The following is a 16,744-nucleotide window of genomic DNA, read 5'->3' as shown; positions in this document are numbered from 1 at the left end:
TAACTACTATTCATACTCAAGTTAACCTAACCATTAACCCTAACCCTAACCATAACCCCAACATACCAACTATAGCCCTAACTCCCAACATAACCCAAACCCTAACCCTAACACTAACACTAACCCTAGCCATAAATGCATCATAAATGCACACAACAAGATCAACACCTAGGGTTTGCAAAGAGGTGATCAAATCCACACAAAACAAAGATCTCAACCAATCAAAAGGAGGGAAAATGGGGAAGGTACCTTGGGTGATGAAAATGATCCGGATCCACCGGTGAAATCTCAAGCAAATGGAGGGGATCTAGTGGGGGTTTGTGAGGGGGAGAGAGGGGGGAGAGGAGCTGAGCATGGGGAAGCAGATGAGTGAAGAAGAAGAGTGATGGTGGGGCCCACAAACCAGCCCCTCCCCATCTTATCCACCACACAGGACCCTACCGCCAGAGGCTCCGGCGGTAGGCTTCAGTACCCTACCGCCATGGGTCCTGGCGATAGGTCATTTTCCACGTCAGGCCCGGCAAACGGCCGTCAGGCGCCGTCAAGGCACCTACCGTCAGGGCCATTGACGGTAGGTTGTACAATCCTACCGCCACAGTGCCTGGCGGTAGCCGAAAGGGTCAAATCCCAAAAAAAATCGAAGTAGGGTCAGATCCTGAAATAGTATAAAAAAGGGTCAAAACACGAAATTTACCCCACGCGCTGGAGTTGGCCTAACAAAAGAAGAGACAGCAAATGACCTACAGGCAGGAAAGAAAACGAGACGAGGCAAAAAGAGAAGCACGGGTCCGGAGCACCCAAGCCAGCAGCGCGGCGCAAAGAATCGTGGCCGGAACAGGCCGCCTAACCCGCATGCAGCCAAAGGAAACCGAAGCGAGAACAAACCAGGGAGTGATCCTCTGGAGTCCGGAGGGAGGGAGCCATGCAAGCCACAGAGTGGTGGCCGGAACAGGGAATCCGGGCGTCTGCAGTGGCGTACGCGGCCGTGGCCGTGCGTGACTGCTGCCCATGCCCATGCAGCAAGGAAAGGAATCAATCCCCCTACGACTCTACTCTGCTGCCACGCTCTGGCTTCCCTTTTCCTTTCCGGCCTCCCTCGATCCCTTCCTTCCTTGCTCCTCCGTCCCGCCCATCCTGCTACAGTCAGTACTGTTCTGGTCCGGCCGCGCCATCCTTTCCATTTCCGGCACCCTCCCCTTCCTCCCCCCTTTCCCCCATCCATCCACCCACCCACCCCCTCCCATCCCCCCGCCCAGCTACTCTACTCCCAACTAGGTAGCCAAGCCAGCCGTCCACTCCCCTCTGCGTTCCGGCGGGCCCCGCGCCGCAGTCGCGTGTCGCATGCATAAAAAATGACTGGGCCGGCAGGGCCCTCCCCCCGTGCTTGCGTGGTTTAACGTCCTGATCGCTTTGTTTATGCGCCTAATAAATCCTCGCGTGGGCTCGCCCGGGCCGCGGTTGGCCCGGTTTTTATTAGTAGTACTCCCTCGTTTGCCAATCGGAGCAAAGCTAGCGCTGGTCCCCGTCTCGAGACCCCAACCCCCCGCGTCGCCTCCTCCACTCCACCTCCCCCTTTCCTCTCCCCTCCTCTCCTTTCGCATCCCTCCCTCCGTCCCCATCGCATCGCAACCGCCGCATCGACGAGTGAGCCGCGCCAGCACGGTATTCCGAGCCTGCCTGCCTCGGCGCGGGCGGTGGCGGGGTGAGAGAGGGGGAGGGGGCGGGGAGATCGATCGGTCGGTCGGGTGCGGAGAGAAGGAGGAGACGCGATGGCGCGGGAGCGGAGGGAGATAAAGCGGATAGAGAGCGCGGCGGCGCGGCAGGTCACCTTCTCCAAGCGCCGCCGGGGCCTCTTCAAGAAGGCCGAGGAGCTCTCCGTCCTCTGCGACGCCGACGTCGCGCTCATCGTCTTCTCCTCCACCGGCAAGCTTTCCCAGTTCGCCAGCTCCAGGTGCATACGTCCCTCCTCCGCGCCGCTCGCTCGCCTCGGTTCCTCCCCTCCCGTCCCTTCTCGTCTCGTCTTCTCGCGACGGCATGTAGATCTGCCCGCCTCTCTTCCCCTCCCGCCTTTCCGGGCGCAGGATCCGGCTCGTCTAGGGTTCATGCTGCGCCTTCTCGCGGGTCCCGTGTCAGTTTCGCGTGCTCTTCCGCGTCTCGCGCGCCCGGCGGGGATCATGCGACGTGCTGGCGGGGCGGATCGCGTTGCTTGGCACCGCCCGCAGCGGATTTTCTGGTTACGTTCCCGGATGTCGTCTTTCTTGCCGAAATGGGGATTTTAATTATTTCTGTTTACTGTAGTAGTCATACTCCTGTAGCTGGTTGCACATTTCTGTTGATTTTCTTTTTTCTTTTCCCGATCGAGCGGTGTGTTACGAGCATGCGCGCCTCTGCGAGTGCTGCGGCTTCTGTTTATATTTGCTGCGTATGTTTATGCATCTTCAGTCGCGGTGTTTTATCGTCGGTTCTTGCGCGCCTCGAGTGCTCCGGTGGGGCAAAGTTGCGCCTGCTAATTGCGTACGTACGGCCGGACTTGTGATTTTATGTGCTGCTACTCGTACGTCGCATCGCCCGCTGATTCTAATGGGACTTCGTGTTCTGTGCAGTATATCGGTTACTGTTGTTCGATGAGATATTATTTGTACTCTTGCACGCATTGTTCGTCGCCTCTTTTCTTTTCTTCCTTAGATTGGGTTTGGCTGTGAAGGCTTCCTCGACGGGAGAAAGCAATGATATATATATTTGTGGTCCATAGATTGTTGTGCTGATGTCCTCCACTTGTTTTGTTCAGGTCCCCATTCTCTGCCGTTCCGTGTGGCCGTTGGGGGATAATTTGCCGTTGTTAGCTACTGTACCTAGTATTCTAACACAGTAGCATCTTGGGCATCATGTTTGTTTACGAGATTCTTATGGACCTTCAAATGACGCATCAGCCTCCTTTAACTTATTATGTGCTGCCTTTACATGTCACCGTACTGAATTTTTCTATTAAAGATGATATAGTCTTAGTTGTTGTATATGTGTTGACATTGAAAAGCTTCCTCAGCTAATCAAATGATACACTATCACCAAAATCATATTTGAGTTTTCTTTTCCTGGGATCATTTGTTTAGCTGAGGAAGCTGTGTGTATGGTCTCAACTTCTTTTACTTGAAACAGTAACTGTCTTGTTAAACAATAGCAATCTTCTGAGGAGTCTCCCGTGTTTTAAGTTTCTTGGATGATTATGGATCATACTGGTGCATGCCAACTTCAGTGAATTATCGACAACCATGCATTTGTCTAACATAGCATTACAAGGAAAGTACTATGACTTAGAACTCTTATTAGCAGTAAACTGTAGAAGCAAAATGTAAGGACATTTGAGTCCAGCATTAATTTCCTCGGCGGTGCATTATAGTATTTACTAAACTTCTATGAACCTGAATGCTACAAGTAATTAGTCCTTGTTTAGGTAATTTAAAGAATAATTTAAATCAGAGTTGAGAGTTCAGAGTTCAGAGTGACTATAGTCCTGTGTGCAGGTTAACATCAGAGTTCAGTCTTCACTTTAACCTAACTTCATACTCTTGTTAGTGATTTCTAGTAATTTGATGGTCATTGTTACAATGAACTGTCAAAGTGACTATAGTTAATGTACCTAGTATGCCCCTGTATAATTCTGACATCCCTATATCACTGTTATTTTAGTCATTTCCTTTTTTATTGATTAGTTGTAGCTTCATGTCGTACTGATATTGCCTTTCCTTGGACAGTATGAATGAGATCATCGACAAGTACAGCACGCATTCTAAGAACCTGGGGAAAACAGACCAGCCTGCTCTTGACTTGAACGTAATAATCACTTCTCACCCTCAGAGATGTTAGCCAGCAAATTGAAGTTCTGTGTTTGTAGTGTCCAAATACTTGTGAATCTACATAAGCAATATAAGGATGTGGCCCAAAATAAAATATCTTATATTCAAGGCCTAATCTAGCACAAACCTTCGTATAAATGCATTTTCCCCATCTAAAACCATTGAAGCGAAACTTTGCTATAAAGAATACTTGAAAGTTGAAAAGCAGTATCTTCTATCGCAAAATGCCAATGGCGGGCGACCTTGATGGAGGTGGTTATTTTGAAAAAGTCAAAAACTCATATTTTGAAGTTCCAAAAATTCTGAAAAAAAATCATACACATTCATATGGATGTATCCTACATGTATGCAATTTTTGAAGATGATATATATATGTAGAATTTTTTTCAGATTTTTTTGAAACTCCAAAATCTAATTATCAAATTTTTAAAAATAACCACCTCCATGGAGGTCGCCCGCCAAAAGCTCGCACTCTATCTTCTATACCCTTTTCAAGTTTTTTTTAGTTGGGTGATCGGCCACATATAATACCCCCTCTGTCCCAAAATAACTGTCGTGGTTTTAGTTAACCACAACACTTATTTTGGGACGGAGGGGGTATGATCTAATGATATATAGGCCTGCTATTGTTCATGATAGCTGTAAAAAAATGGTATACTTCTCTTCCTTGTTTTTATTGATGGATGTCAACACTTTATAAAGTAGAACCCTTGGGCACAATATAGGCAAAAGAATTTATCAGCTATTGCAATATGATAATTAATGCTTTTTCTGAATGCATTGATAGTATTCATTTATAAACTCCTCTTGGTATATGAAGGTAGTTGCGATTTGGTTGAGTTAAGTTTCTTAATCAAATTAGTACTGACATGCTGGCGCATTTCTATTTTCAGTTAGAGCATAGCAAGTATGCAAATTTGAACGATCAGCTTGCAGAAGCTAGTCTTCGACTAAGGTTATGTTCTACCCCATTATATTTTTTTACGTGATCCATGCTGAATTTATTTTGCAATTCCATATATAATAATGGCAATTCTTGTCCAACCTATAGACAGATGAGAGGTGAGGAGCTTGAGGGGTTGAGTGTTGATGAACTCCAGCAGTTGGAGAAAAACCTAGAAACTGGTCTGCACAGGGTGCTTCAGACAAAAGTACGGTGACTGAACATGTCATTTTTCAAAGTTCCCTTCTAATCAGGCTCAAAAAGAGCAACTATTTAGTGGGCTGTATGATTTTGCAGGATCAACAATTCTTGGAACAGATAAATGAACTGCATCGAAAGGTACAACTTATTGCAAGATCAATTTTGAAGTCATTATTTTAGGTGAAGAACCATGGATTTTGTTTTAAATAAATAAAGCCTTATACTTTGGTTTAGGTTCATCTACACATGCTTCTCATGTTTTCAGAAACCAAATGTTACATTAATTTCTTACATTTTTACAACCACTGATTCATTCTTAATAGAATATTTTGTATATAAACAATAATTTAGTGTATTGTCCGCTAACAAAGAAGAAATTATTCATGTTTTTGTGGTTAGATAGTACAACTGGATTTTTGCAACTTTATTGGAGCCTTGTCTACTAAAATAGGAAAATAGGGATATGTTCAGAGTCTGAATTCTTGAGCACCATCCTTTTAAAAGATGCAAGCAAATATAACAGACCATGTGATCGAGTGCTTAAACCAGACAGAAGATAGTACGACAATTTAGTTTTTGCATATGTGGACAGTCTTTTTAACTTTATTATGCCTTTCAGTACCAAAGCAAGAAAGTATATTATTTTCTGTTGTTTACATGTGTAAATGACTAAATATTCTTATTTTATTTTATCCAATATACATTACTTTATCCACCTCTAACATTTTGATGTATTTTTATGTTCTACTTATGGTTTCAGTTTAGCAGACCATACTGTTAGTTATATTTGCTGTCCCTTTTCACCTTATATAAACTTAATTGTTTTGACTGGTTTGAAGAGGGAGGAATAAGTCCCATTCGACGAAATAAAAAACTCAATGGCTAGCTATATACCCCCTCCGTCCCAAAATAAGTGCTAAAGTTAGTACAAAGTTGAGACACTTATTTGGGACAGAGGGAGTATGTTCTAGTTGATCTGTCATCATTTACCAATCTAGCATGCAAAATAAGGACTACCTTCCACATTGTGGCAGCTATATGCCTATATGAAGGGAAAAGCTTGCACTTACTGCTTGAAAACTGTTGGAAGTTAAACACATAGAGAATTAGATGAACGGTAGAATGTCGATTTATTTTTTGAAGTACCCTTGTGTGTAGATATAAGTTGTAAAACTAATAAATGTTGTGCCACTTGCATATTGTACCACAGAGTTCACAGCTGGCAGAGGAGAACATGAAACTAAGGAACCAAGTATGTACTTGAAACTCAACTTTCTTTAGTCAACATCTGTATTGTTATTTTCAGTGCAGTCCATCTGGATACTAATTTCTATTTGCTTTGTTTTATCTGGATGCAGGTAGGCCAGATTCCAACAGCTGGCAAGCTAGTGGTTGCTGATACTGAAAATATTGTTGCTGAAGATGGACAGTCCTCGGAATCTGTCATGACTGCATTACACTCCGGAAGCTCACAGGATAATGATGATGGTTCTGATGTTTCCCTGAAATTAGGGTGAGTTTCCAAGAGCGATGTCGCTTCTACGAAATTATCAAGTCTTTTTTAATGTAGATCCATATATTCCTTCCACCCCGCAATGTAAGACTTTTTGCAAGCTATGTTAGCTTGCAAAAACGTCCTATATTATGGTATGGAGGGATTAGTTCTGTACTTAGTCACTTGGTATCTATCAGTGGACAGCGGTATAGATATGGATCGCAGCTTCCTGGTTGATATTGATGTGGATATGATCATATGAGCTGAGCTGTGTTAATAAATTCTCAAAAAGAATAAATACTAGAACAATTTTAATATATCCATTATTTAGCTTAGAACTTTGATTTACTCAAAGAGGTTTAGATTGGGATCCATAACCCTAGACGTTATAATTCATATTCCACGGGAGTCTGCAACCTACCCACTGTTCATTTGCTTTTATTTTGGTTGTATTCATCTGTTAGACTTAAGCCTGGACCCAGACTGTATTTAGGTTAGGTTAACCCCTATTAGCAGTTTAACACTAATCCACATATGTAGGATTTCAGAGGAAATATATTTCGGTTTGGATTTGAGCCTAATTCTGATTAATTGGCACCCCTGTGAAGTTGGAACCATTCAAATTGCAAACTCATACTGATTAATTGGCACCCCTGTGAAGTTGGAACCATTCAAATTGCAAACTACTATTGACATGATCTTAGCATCTACTAGAAATAAATCATATTTTTGAGTTACGTAGTAGTGCTAAGCATATGTTTTTTTTAATTTTCCTGCAAACTCATGATAACATATTCACATGGGATATTCATCATTTTGATTTTGATAAATAGTAGAATCTCATGTCATATCTCTCTTTTTCTTGCGCTTGTCAAATTAGATAATTGGATGGCATATTTAGCTATTTGGAATAACCATTCCTTTACCAGGAAAATTTGAATAACCATTTGATGCAGGATACTACAAAAACCAATTTTGCTTGCAGTTGTACCAATTTAAATTACAGAAGATTGATTCGATAGCACTGAAAGATACATGGTTCGTAAATTTTTGCAGAAACATGTGTGGTGCATTTTTAAACCAACCAAAGTTTATTTTTTTATTATTCCCTCCGTTCTTTTTGTATCCCTGTTTCGTGAAGGAACTTAGCATTTTGCTCATTTTACATTTACTATTTACAATAATTTCTTGCAGATTGCCCTGCCTCCCGTGGAAGTAACAACGGTTGTCGTCCGTTCGGTTCCTCATGGAGCTGCAGCATCAGTGAAGAAGCTCTTGGGGTTATGGATAAACCTGGGCTGCAATAATCCTGCGGCGGAAGCGAGATCAGTTAACCTGATTTATCATCCTTGTGGCTGCATGATGTGATGCCCCCGTTTTAACTGTTGGTGTTTGCTAGGACCTTGACTAAACTTTTAGAGCTACCTGATGTTCATCGTTGTTGACACTATCCATGTTATGTATGTACCATGCCGGTATCTTAGATTATGCTCTATAAATACATGTCTTGGTCAGCGTTCTACTCCTTCCGTCTCAAATTATATAAGCTCAAGTGATCTTATATTTTGGGACGGAGGAAGTAATATTTTGATGAAAAAGAAAGTTGAACAACGCTCAGAAGTTTTTTTTTTTTTTTTGGCGGGAAGTTGAAGGGCATGTTATCTTGGAATTTATTGATGTCAGACCACCTACAGCTGTGCTGAACTTAGCAAATCCGCCCCTCTAAGAGCATCTCCAATAAATGATGTATATTTTGGTGCTTTAAACTGGTGTAAAAATTTGAAGCACCAAAAAGTGCTTTTTACATCTTCGAAAGAGGCTTAACTCCAACAGATGGCCCAAGAAGGAGATTTAAATAAAAGAGCAACTCCAACAGATGGTCCAAAACGAATATGTAAAACCGGCCGGTGGCCGTGCGACTGCTGTTCAGCCATTGTACAGCCGCGGTTTTGCATTCAAATATCACTTAAAATTTGAAATAAAGTGCATCATCATCATCATCATAGTTTGAATCCTAACAAAAGTGCATCATCATCATCATAGTTTGAAATCCCTCTACCAAAAGTGCAATGTCCCAATCAAAGTTTTTCGGCCTATAAATTGAAATGCACATGAATATCATTCATACGGGTCATCAACACCACCGGCGTTGTGAACCGTGGTACGATCATCATCATCACCGGCTTCTTTGTCGACGTTGTGAAGCGGTATAATTTCCACTTCTTTCCTTGGCAACAAAGCACTCATCGTCCATGTCAAGATTGTCATCACCATATTGGGTTTCATATTCTTGTGACACATACTCATGCGACACATGATCATCATTTGCCACATTTGTCGCATGCAAAAAAGCTTCATCATCAAGACTACAATTGAACGTACAAACATTCAACATCACATTCAATTTGAAACAACAAATGAGAGCACAATTTTTTTTTTACCTTTGCGACATATCATCGAACATGTTGGAGGCGGTGGCCGTCGGTGTGGCTACATCTTCCTCCACGTCTGACGGTGGCAGTGGAGGAGGTGGAGGAACAGCTCCTTGGCTGCTGGAGGACGCCGCCGCCCATGGCTGCGAGTCGGCGGCCCGAGCCACCGCGGCTGCCTTCGAGATTTTGGCCGGCTGAGCCGCGCTTTCGGCCGGGTTCCGACCGCGATTCGCCGGACGTTTGCCTCCGCCTCGTGCCTTCGTCGCCTTCATAGGAACCGCGGGCCCGGTGGTGACCGGCCGGGGCGGCGCGAATCCGGGGCAGCGGGCGGCGGCAGAGGGCGAGTTTGCCGCCGCGACAGCAGAGGCGGCGACGTGGGTCAGCCCACCGGTTGCGGCGAAGGCGGCGGGGTCGTCGGCTTCGGCCATGGCGGCGGCACAAGGGGGGGGGGGGCGGACGGGCGGGTCGCGGGTGAGCGGTCGCGAGCGGGAAGGCAAATAAACTGGCGGTTGGTCGTTTCGCGGGCGGCCACAGTTTTACATCACTTGTATTTCGTGATGTAAATTTGCATCAGAAATTTTTAATCTTACATCTTTGGGAGACGATGATGTATTTTTTTACATATGGACCATGTGTTGAAGCAATGTTTTCTGTTCTCGAAGCTCCAAAAGTTTGTTATTTTTACATATGAACCGTCTATTGGAGATGCTCTAAATGACCGTGGATGTGCTCGGTAAATGTCCATGCGTGCATGCGGCCATACACTTCATTTCTTTTCCGTGTATATGCCCATTCATGTGATTGATGGGGATGCACAGAGAGAAAGAAAAGAAATACTCCTAACGATTACATTTTTTTAACGCGAAGGGATTAGATTTATTTAGGTAGTACTTCCTTCATAAAGAAATATAAGATCATTTACATCACTCTTATATTTCTTTTCAGAGGGAGTAGTAGATTGCTATGACATCAGTGTTGCTGCTCACATATCATAGGCCATAGTGTCATACTACTAAGCAAGAACTATAGGGGTGCCTAAGGGTGTGTTTGGTAGGATGCATGGAGGGTGAATGAAGGTAAAAGTTTCCAATCTGACCAATTTTTGCTTGTTTGGTAGAGTGCATGGGCTCACTTGGACTATGCCCATCTAATGCAAAAAAGAGCGCTTAGTCGTGCCCATCGCATGCACCCCAGAGAGGGTGCATGGAGGCAGCCATGTTGGCCCCGACCCTCGTCTCCACCCACCAGACCACGTCCAGATATGTTTAAATTTTCAAAAATGTTCATAATTTCAAATTTTGTTTAAATATTCAAAAATATTCAGAATTTCCAAATTTATTTAAATTTTAAAAAATGTTTAGAATTGCAAAATTGTTTAAATTTCCAAAAAATGTTTAGAATTTTAAATTTTGTTTAAATTTTCAAAAAAGAATCAGAATTTAAAAAATAAATCAAAAAATGTTTAGAGTTTGAAATTTTGTTTAAATTTTCAAAAAAAATTCAGAATTTCAAATTTTGTTTATTTTTTTAAATAGACTTTCAGAATATGTTTAAATTTTCAAAAAAAATAGAATTTTAAAATGTATTTGAATATTCAAAAAATGTAATTTCAAATTTTGTTTAAATTTTCAATAGAAGTTTAGAATTTCAAAGTCTTTAAATTTTTATAAACATTTTTTCAATTTTGTTCACCATTCAAAAACATGTTTGAAATTCAAATTGTTCAGCATGTCTAAACACATGCAGGCTGCCAAAACAAAGTCTGAGGCTCTCAGCTCAACATGTCTGTGCGCATACACCGCTGCCAAACAACAACAAATGCATGGAATCAACATGTCTAAACTCAGCATGTATCAGAGGAAAACAACTAGGCTAGGTCCATACGTGTTACCAAACACACCCAATGTGGGACCTGCTATTATTGCCGATATGTCGCAAGTAATTGATGATGCTACTTTTGCTACGAATTATGCTTATGAGGATGCTAGTACTTTGCTTGATTAGACTGTGCCACTAGGTAAATTTCTTGATGAACAACTTGCTAGAGCTAAAGATATTGAGAATTCTGAAGCAAATGAAATAACTGAAACTGATGAGATTATTGAAACTGAGAATTATGATTCACCTCTTGAAACTAGTGCCCCTAGATATGAATTGCCTAAGATACCTGAGGGTTATGTTATGGATGGAGAGATAGACAGAGATTTTCTTACTTGTAAAGATAGATATGATCTTAAGAAATTACAATGCAAGTTAAAAGAAAAATCCTTGAATGCTAAAATGAAATATGATCCTAAGTTTGCTACTTCACCCATCTTTATTACTGATAAGGATTATGAGTTCTCTGTTGATCCTGAGTTAATTATTGTGCTTGAATTTGATCATTTCCATGGCTATGAAACTGAAACTGTTGTGGCACATCTCACTAAATTAAATGATATAGTAACCTTATTTGCTCATGAGGAAAAAAATCATTATTACTATGTCCTTAAGTTATTTCCTTTCTCATTAAAGGGTGATGCTAAGACTTGGTATAACACTCTTTCTCCTGGTTGTGTGTGTAGTCCCAAGGATATGATTTATTACTTCTCTAAAAAATATTTTCCTGCTCATAAGAAACAAGCTGTCTTACAGGAAATATTTAACTTTGTGCAAATTGAAGAAGAGAGACTCCCACAAGCTTGGGGGAGGCCTCCAATTACTGAATGTTTTGCGTGATTATCCTCTTAAGAAAAACAAAATACTTCATATCTTTTATAATGGACTAACCGATGTTTCTAGTGACCACCTAGATACTTGTGCTGGTTGTGTTTTCAGGGAACAAACTATTGAACAAGTTGAGGAACTATTGAATAATATATTGAAGAATTATGATGATTAGACACTTCCTGAACCACCGCCTAAACCTACTTTGAAGAAGAGGGGTATTTTATTTCTCAGTCCTAAAGATATGCAAGAGGCAAAGAAATGCATGAAGGAAAAAGGTATTAAAGCCGATGATGTTAAAAAATTACCACCTATTGAAGAAATACATGGTCTTGACGCACCACCACAGGTGGTAGAGGTAAATTCTTTTATAAAGTTTGATGAAGGTGATATTCCTTACAATAAACACCCTAGTCAATGCTTGTATGAGTTTGACAATTACATTATAAAGTAAGATCACTTCAATGTTTATATTATGAAACAACTAAAGCGTAATGTTGATATGATTAATCACTTGAGTGACTTGTTATTTAGAATTACTAATGATGGTAAAGGTGTAGGAAAACATGCTTCTATGGTTCAGACTCAGTTAGAACAAGTTACTAAATCCCAAAGTGAATTGCTTAATGAAATGAATAATAATATGAATGATCATGCTATTAGGGTAATGACTAGAGGGGGTAGAATGACTAAGGAACCACTTTATCCCGAGGGACACCCTAAAAGAATTGAACAAGACTCCCAAAGAATTAATGTTGATGCACCTAGTCCTTCTAAAAAAGAAGAATGATAAGACTTTGCATACTTCTAGTGTACCCGAGAAAGAAAAACCTTTTGAAGATAATAATGATGTCTCCATCTCTGATGCTGAAACACAATCTGGTAATGAACATTCACCTAGTGATAATGAAAATGACAATAATGATGCTCATGTAGATGCTCAACCAGACAATGATAAAGAGCCAGACAATGATATTGAAATAGAACCTGACGTTGATCTTGATAACCCACAACCTAAGAATAAAAGATATGATAAGAGAGACTTTGTTGCTAGAAAACATGGCAGAGAAAGAGAACCATGGGTTTAAAAACCCATGCCCTTTCTGCCTAAACCATCTAAGAATAAAGATGAGGAAGAATTTGAACGCTTTGCTGAAATGCTTAAGCCAGTCTTTTTGCGTACTTGTTTGACTAATATTTTGAAGATGGCCCCTTATGATAAATACATGAAAGGTATTGTCACCAATAAAAGAAAAATGTCTGAAGCTGAAATATCCACCATGCTTGCAAACTACTCTTTTAAGGATGGAGTACCTAAGAAATTAGGAGATCCAGGAATACCAACTATACCATGCTCTATCAAAAGAAACTATGTCAAAACTGCTCTATGTGATTTAGGAGTTGGTGTTAATGTTATGCCTTTTTCTTTATATAAAAGACTTGATTTGAATAAACTCACACCTACTAAAATATCATTGCAAATGGCTGATAAATCAACTGTCATACCTATCGGTATTTGTGAGGATGTGCCTGTTGTTGTTGCAAATGTTACTATCCTAACAAACTTTGTTATACTTGAGATGCCCAAGGATGACAACATGTTGATTATCCTTGGTAGACCCTTTTTTAATACTGCAGGGGCTGTTATTGATTCTAATAAAAGCAAGGTCACTTTTCATATCAATGGTAATGAACATACGGTGCACTTTCCAAAGAAACAATTTCAAGTAAATGGTATTCATATTATTGAAAAGACTCTGACAATCACTATTGGGAGTTTTCAAATTCCTCTCCCTACTGTTAAAAACAAATATGAAACACTTATAATTGAGGAGATGTATAACCCCATTGAGGTAACCTAGTGTTTTACGAAGATTCTTCGGTTTCATGATAATCGGAGGTAGTTGTTAATAAGACTTGATCAACCTTATTAATGGATTATTTTCAAGAGGCATGTGGTCAATGAATTTAGTAAGCACAACCTTATGTCCCTATCTTTTCTTCCTGTTATTGTAGTTAAATGCAATAAAAGGTCATGATTATCCTCTTTTCTGAATAATCCATGCAATAAAAAAGTGCCCAGAAATGAAAGTGCTCACAATGACGTGAAAGTTTTACATGTTTTTTCCTGAATATTTAAGAACTTTTGGCACTGAAACAACCCGGGGGGTGCCCCAGGTGCCCATAAGGCACCAGGGCGTGCCTACCCCCCTGGGCGCGCCCTGGTGGGTGGTGGGCCCCACAGGGACCCCCTCACTTATCTCTTAGCCCACTTCGTCTCTTACCGCCAGAAAAAATTCACTCTAGCTCTCTATCTCTCTCTCTCTCTCTCTCTCTCTCTCTCGTGTTCTTACTCCCAAAGCTGAGATTTTTGATCTCTTTGCTCGGAGCTCCATTTGCAAAACTGTTTTGGGGGATTGCTACTTGGTATGTGACTCCTCCATTGCTCCAATTAGTTTGGCTTTAGTGGTTTACAGTTTGAGTAATTAGCTACTCTTGGTGCTGCTGAAAATAAGCTTGCATGTTAATTTCTTTGAGTTTCAAGTAGTTTGAATGCATGATATAGCCTCTAGACATCCATATGAGTAGTTGCTATCAATCTTGTGAAGTTTTGTGGACAACATTTTCTGACCCAAAAATTTCAGAAATTTGTTCGTACAAATACGAACTTCCTTAGGATCTCTTTGAGGAGAAGGTCCTCAGAAGCATCGTCGAGTGATAGCTTGACACGACAGTCTTATGTTGAGCCAAGGACAAGCTCTGTGCGGGATTCCGACACCAAATCATGTCGGTGGCCATGCGACGAGTTGATGATAGGCGCGGGTATTAAAGAATAATTTGATGAATATGTTCATAACACCGAGATTTCTCCCTTCATCGCAGATATGTGCACACAACACTACAACCTTACCGTCTCATTCACTAAAAAGTTTGAATTTTGTCCTCGCACTTCTAGAGTTTTGTTCCACTTGTATGATCGAGCTTATAGTATGCCTCTAGAAGAATTCTGCAGTGCGTGCAAAATTCCATATTGGGGTTCGTTAGATGAACCACCCAAATCTGATTATGAGTTATTTCTTACTAGCCTTTACAATGGTGAGGATAGGGAAGTTACACAAGCTAGAGTAAAGAGCATTCAGTTTCCCTCTATTCGCTATTTTGCATTATACAACAGCAAATGCATCATAGGACAACAAGATCGCAGTACACTATGTGCTCCTAATTTGAGCCTCATACATACTACTGTAACAGGCATTAAACATTATAATCTCGGGGCTATTGTTGCACGGAGGCTGCAACGCAACGCGAGCAGTGGTCATTATTATGGAGGAATTTATGCCTCTCGTGTAGCTGCAAGGCTAGGAGTCTCACCTATGCCTAATGATCCTATTTTACCTGACCAATATCTGGACTTTGATGCAATGCAGCGCCATGATATTATTAGAGACAAAGCTCAGAATGACTATAAATTAATGTTTAATAAGAGACACATTGTATCTGTTATTTTGCCCGCACCTGCTCTTTTTGATTTTCAGAGGAAACAAAGATATTACATCCATGAGAAAGAAGTGTGCGAGTACAACGCAGCAGTAGAAGCCAGTCATCGGGCCGAGGCGGAGGCACCAAGAGCCTCCACGAGCTACCACTATGATTATTACCCATACTAGCGATGGTGACTACCAAAATCCTAAGCTTGGGGGAGTACGTATTTCCCACTGACATTACATTCATGTTCACACATTTCATTCCAATTGTCGATATTCACCCCTTTTCATTGTATAATCCATGTTAGTTTTATTTTCTTGTTTTCTTATTGTGTGTTTGAAAAACTTTGAGAAAATCCAAAAATATTTCTCACTTCTTTTTGGTCTTTCTTTCTAGCTTAAATTAGTTGTAGTATTAAAAGAAAATTCAAAAATATTTCTAGTATATTCTTTTGCTTGTTGGGAGCTTTCTCGTGTAAATAGTTTTTCTTCTTTTTGTTTTTCCGTCTTTAATTTGCTTCCTTCAAGAAAAATAAAAAACTCCAAAAATATTTTAGTGTGTTTCTCTGAAATTATTTTCTTTTGTTGAGTCGTACTGAAAGCACAAATACTCCCTAGGTGATTTTGGTGATTAATGACAACATATCTCTTGTTGGACTAATATTTTCATCCAGTATATTTCAGGTAAGTTCAACATTGGAGTGGCATGGGCAAGAGGATGTGGAACCCCTTCAAGATGCTAAGGACAAACATTGGCAAAAGCTCAATGCTCTACATTTTCATTTTAGTGATCCAAGATCACATCGAGTCCATAGGAAATCCAATACTATTAAAAGGGGATGAGGTGTTCCTTAATGGCTTGTTTGCTCAAAGTGCTCAGTGATATGCTCCAAAGCCCTCAACCACTTTCTCATATCCACATATGTCCTAAACCTAAAGTCAAACTCGGACCCATCGATTTGATCTATCCGGCACCACCGAGTTCATTTGACATAGCCACTGCCAGAAACCCTAATAAGTTCAGTCTCACCGATGGGATCTCGGTCTCACCGAGATGGGCTTGCAAACTCTCTGTTACCTGTTGCAATAATTTTGGTCCCACCAAAATATGCAATCGGTCCCACCGAGTTTGCTTGACCAATTCTCTGTTTGCTTATTACCAAAATCGGTCACATCAAGTTTGTGTAATCGGTCAAACCGAGTTGAGGTTTTACCCTAACCCTAGCACCTCGGTCCCACCGAGTTGACCTTGTCGATCCCACCGAAAACTCTAACGTTCACATTTTGAGCCAAATTGGTGTGACCGAGTTTCACCATTCGGTCTCACCGAGTTTGGGAAACTGTGTGTAATGGCTAGATTTTGTGTGGAGGCTATATATACCCCTCCACCCACTCTTCATTTGTGGAGAGAGCCATCAAAACATGCCTACACTTCTAGCATTCATTTTTTGAGAGAGAACCACCTACTCATGTGTTGAGACCAAGACATTCCAATCCAACCACAAGAATCTTGATCTCTAGCCTTCCCCGAGTTGCTTTCCACTCAAATCATATTTCCACCATAGCCAAATCTGTGAGAGAGAGTTGAGTGTTGGGGAGACTATCATTTGAAGCACAAGAGCAAGGAG

General features: G+C 41.1%; 1 protein-coding gene across 1 annotated transcript; it reads left to right on the top strand.

The window, feature by feature from the left end:
* The first annotated feature begins 1,505 nt into the window (after window positions 1–1,505).
* Window positions 1,506–8,095, top strand: LOC119321931 (MADS-box transcription factor 22-like). The gene is made up of 8 exons (XM_037595439.1): window positions 1,506–1,951; window positions 3,753–3,831; window positions 4,748–4,809; window positions 4,906–5,005; window positions 5,095–5,136; window positions 6,209–6,250; window positions 6,357–6,511; window positions 7,688–8,095. Exons 1-8 carry the CDS (start codon window positions 1,770–1,772, stop codon window positions 7,710–7,712), a joined length of 687 nt encoding a protein of 228 aa, XP_037451336.1. The 5' UTR covers window positions 1,506–1,769; the 3' UTR covers window positions 7,713–8,095.
* The last annotated feature ends 8,649 nt before the right edge of the window (window positions 8,096–16,744 follow it).

This window comes from Triticum dicoccoides, chromosome 6B, assembly GCF_002162155.2.
Source record: "Triticum dicoccoides isolate Atlit2015 ecotype Zavitan chromosome 6B, WEW_v2.0, whole genome shotgun sequence".
Lineage (NCBI taxonomy): Eukaryota > Viridiplantae > Streptophyta > Magnoliopsida > Poales > Poaceae > Triticum > Triticum dicoccoides.
The sequence above is the reverse complement of the archived record's forward strand: the minus strand, read 5'-3'. Positions and strand labels throughout refer to the sequence as shown.

Excerpts from the sequence above, each read along its gene's own strand:
- LOC119321931 (XM_037595439.1), top strand. The coding sequence starts at position 1,770 with ATGGCGCGGGAGCGGAGGGAGATAAAGCGGATAGAGAGCGCGGCGGCG. Across the intron at positions 5,006-5,094 it reads ACAGGGTGCTTCAGACAAAA|GATCAACAATTCTTGGAACA; the intron begins GTACGGTGACTG and ends ATGATTTTGCAG. Across the intron at positions 6,512-7,687 it reads GATGTTTCCCTGAAATTAGG|ATTGCCCTGCCTCCCGTGGA; the intron begins GTGAGTTTCCAA and ends AATTTCTTGCAG.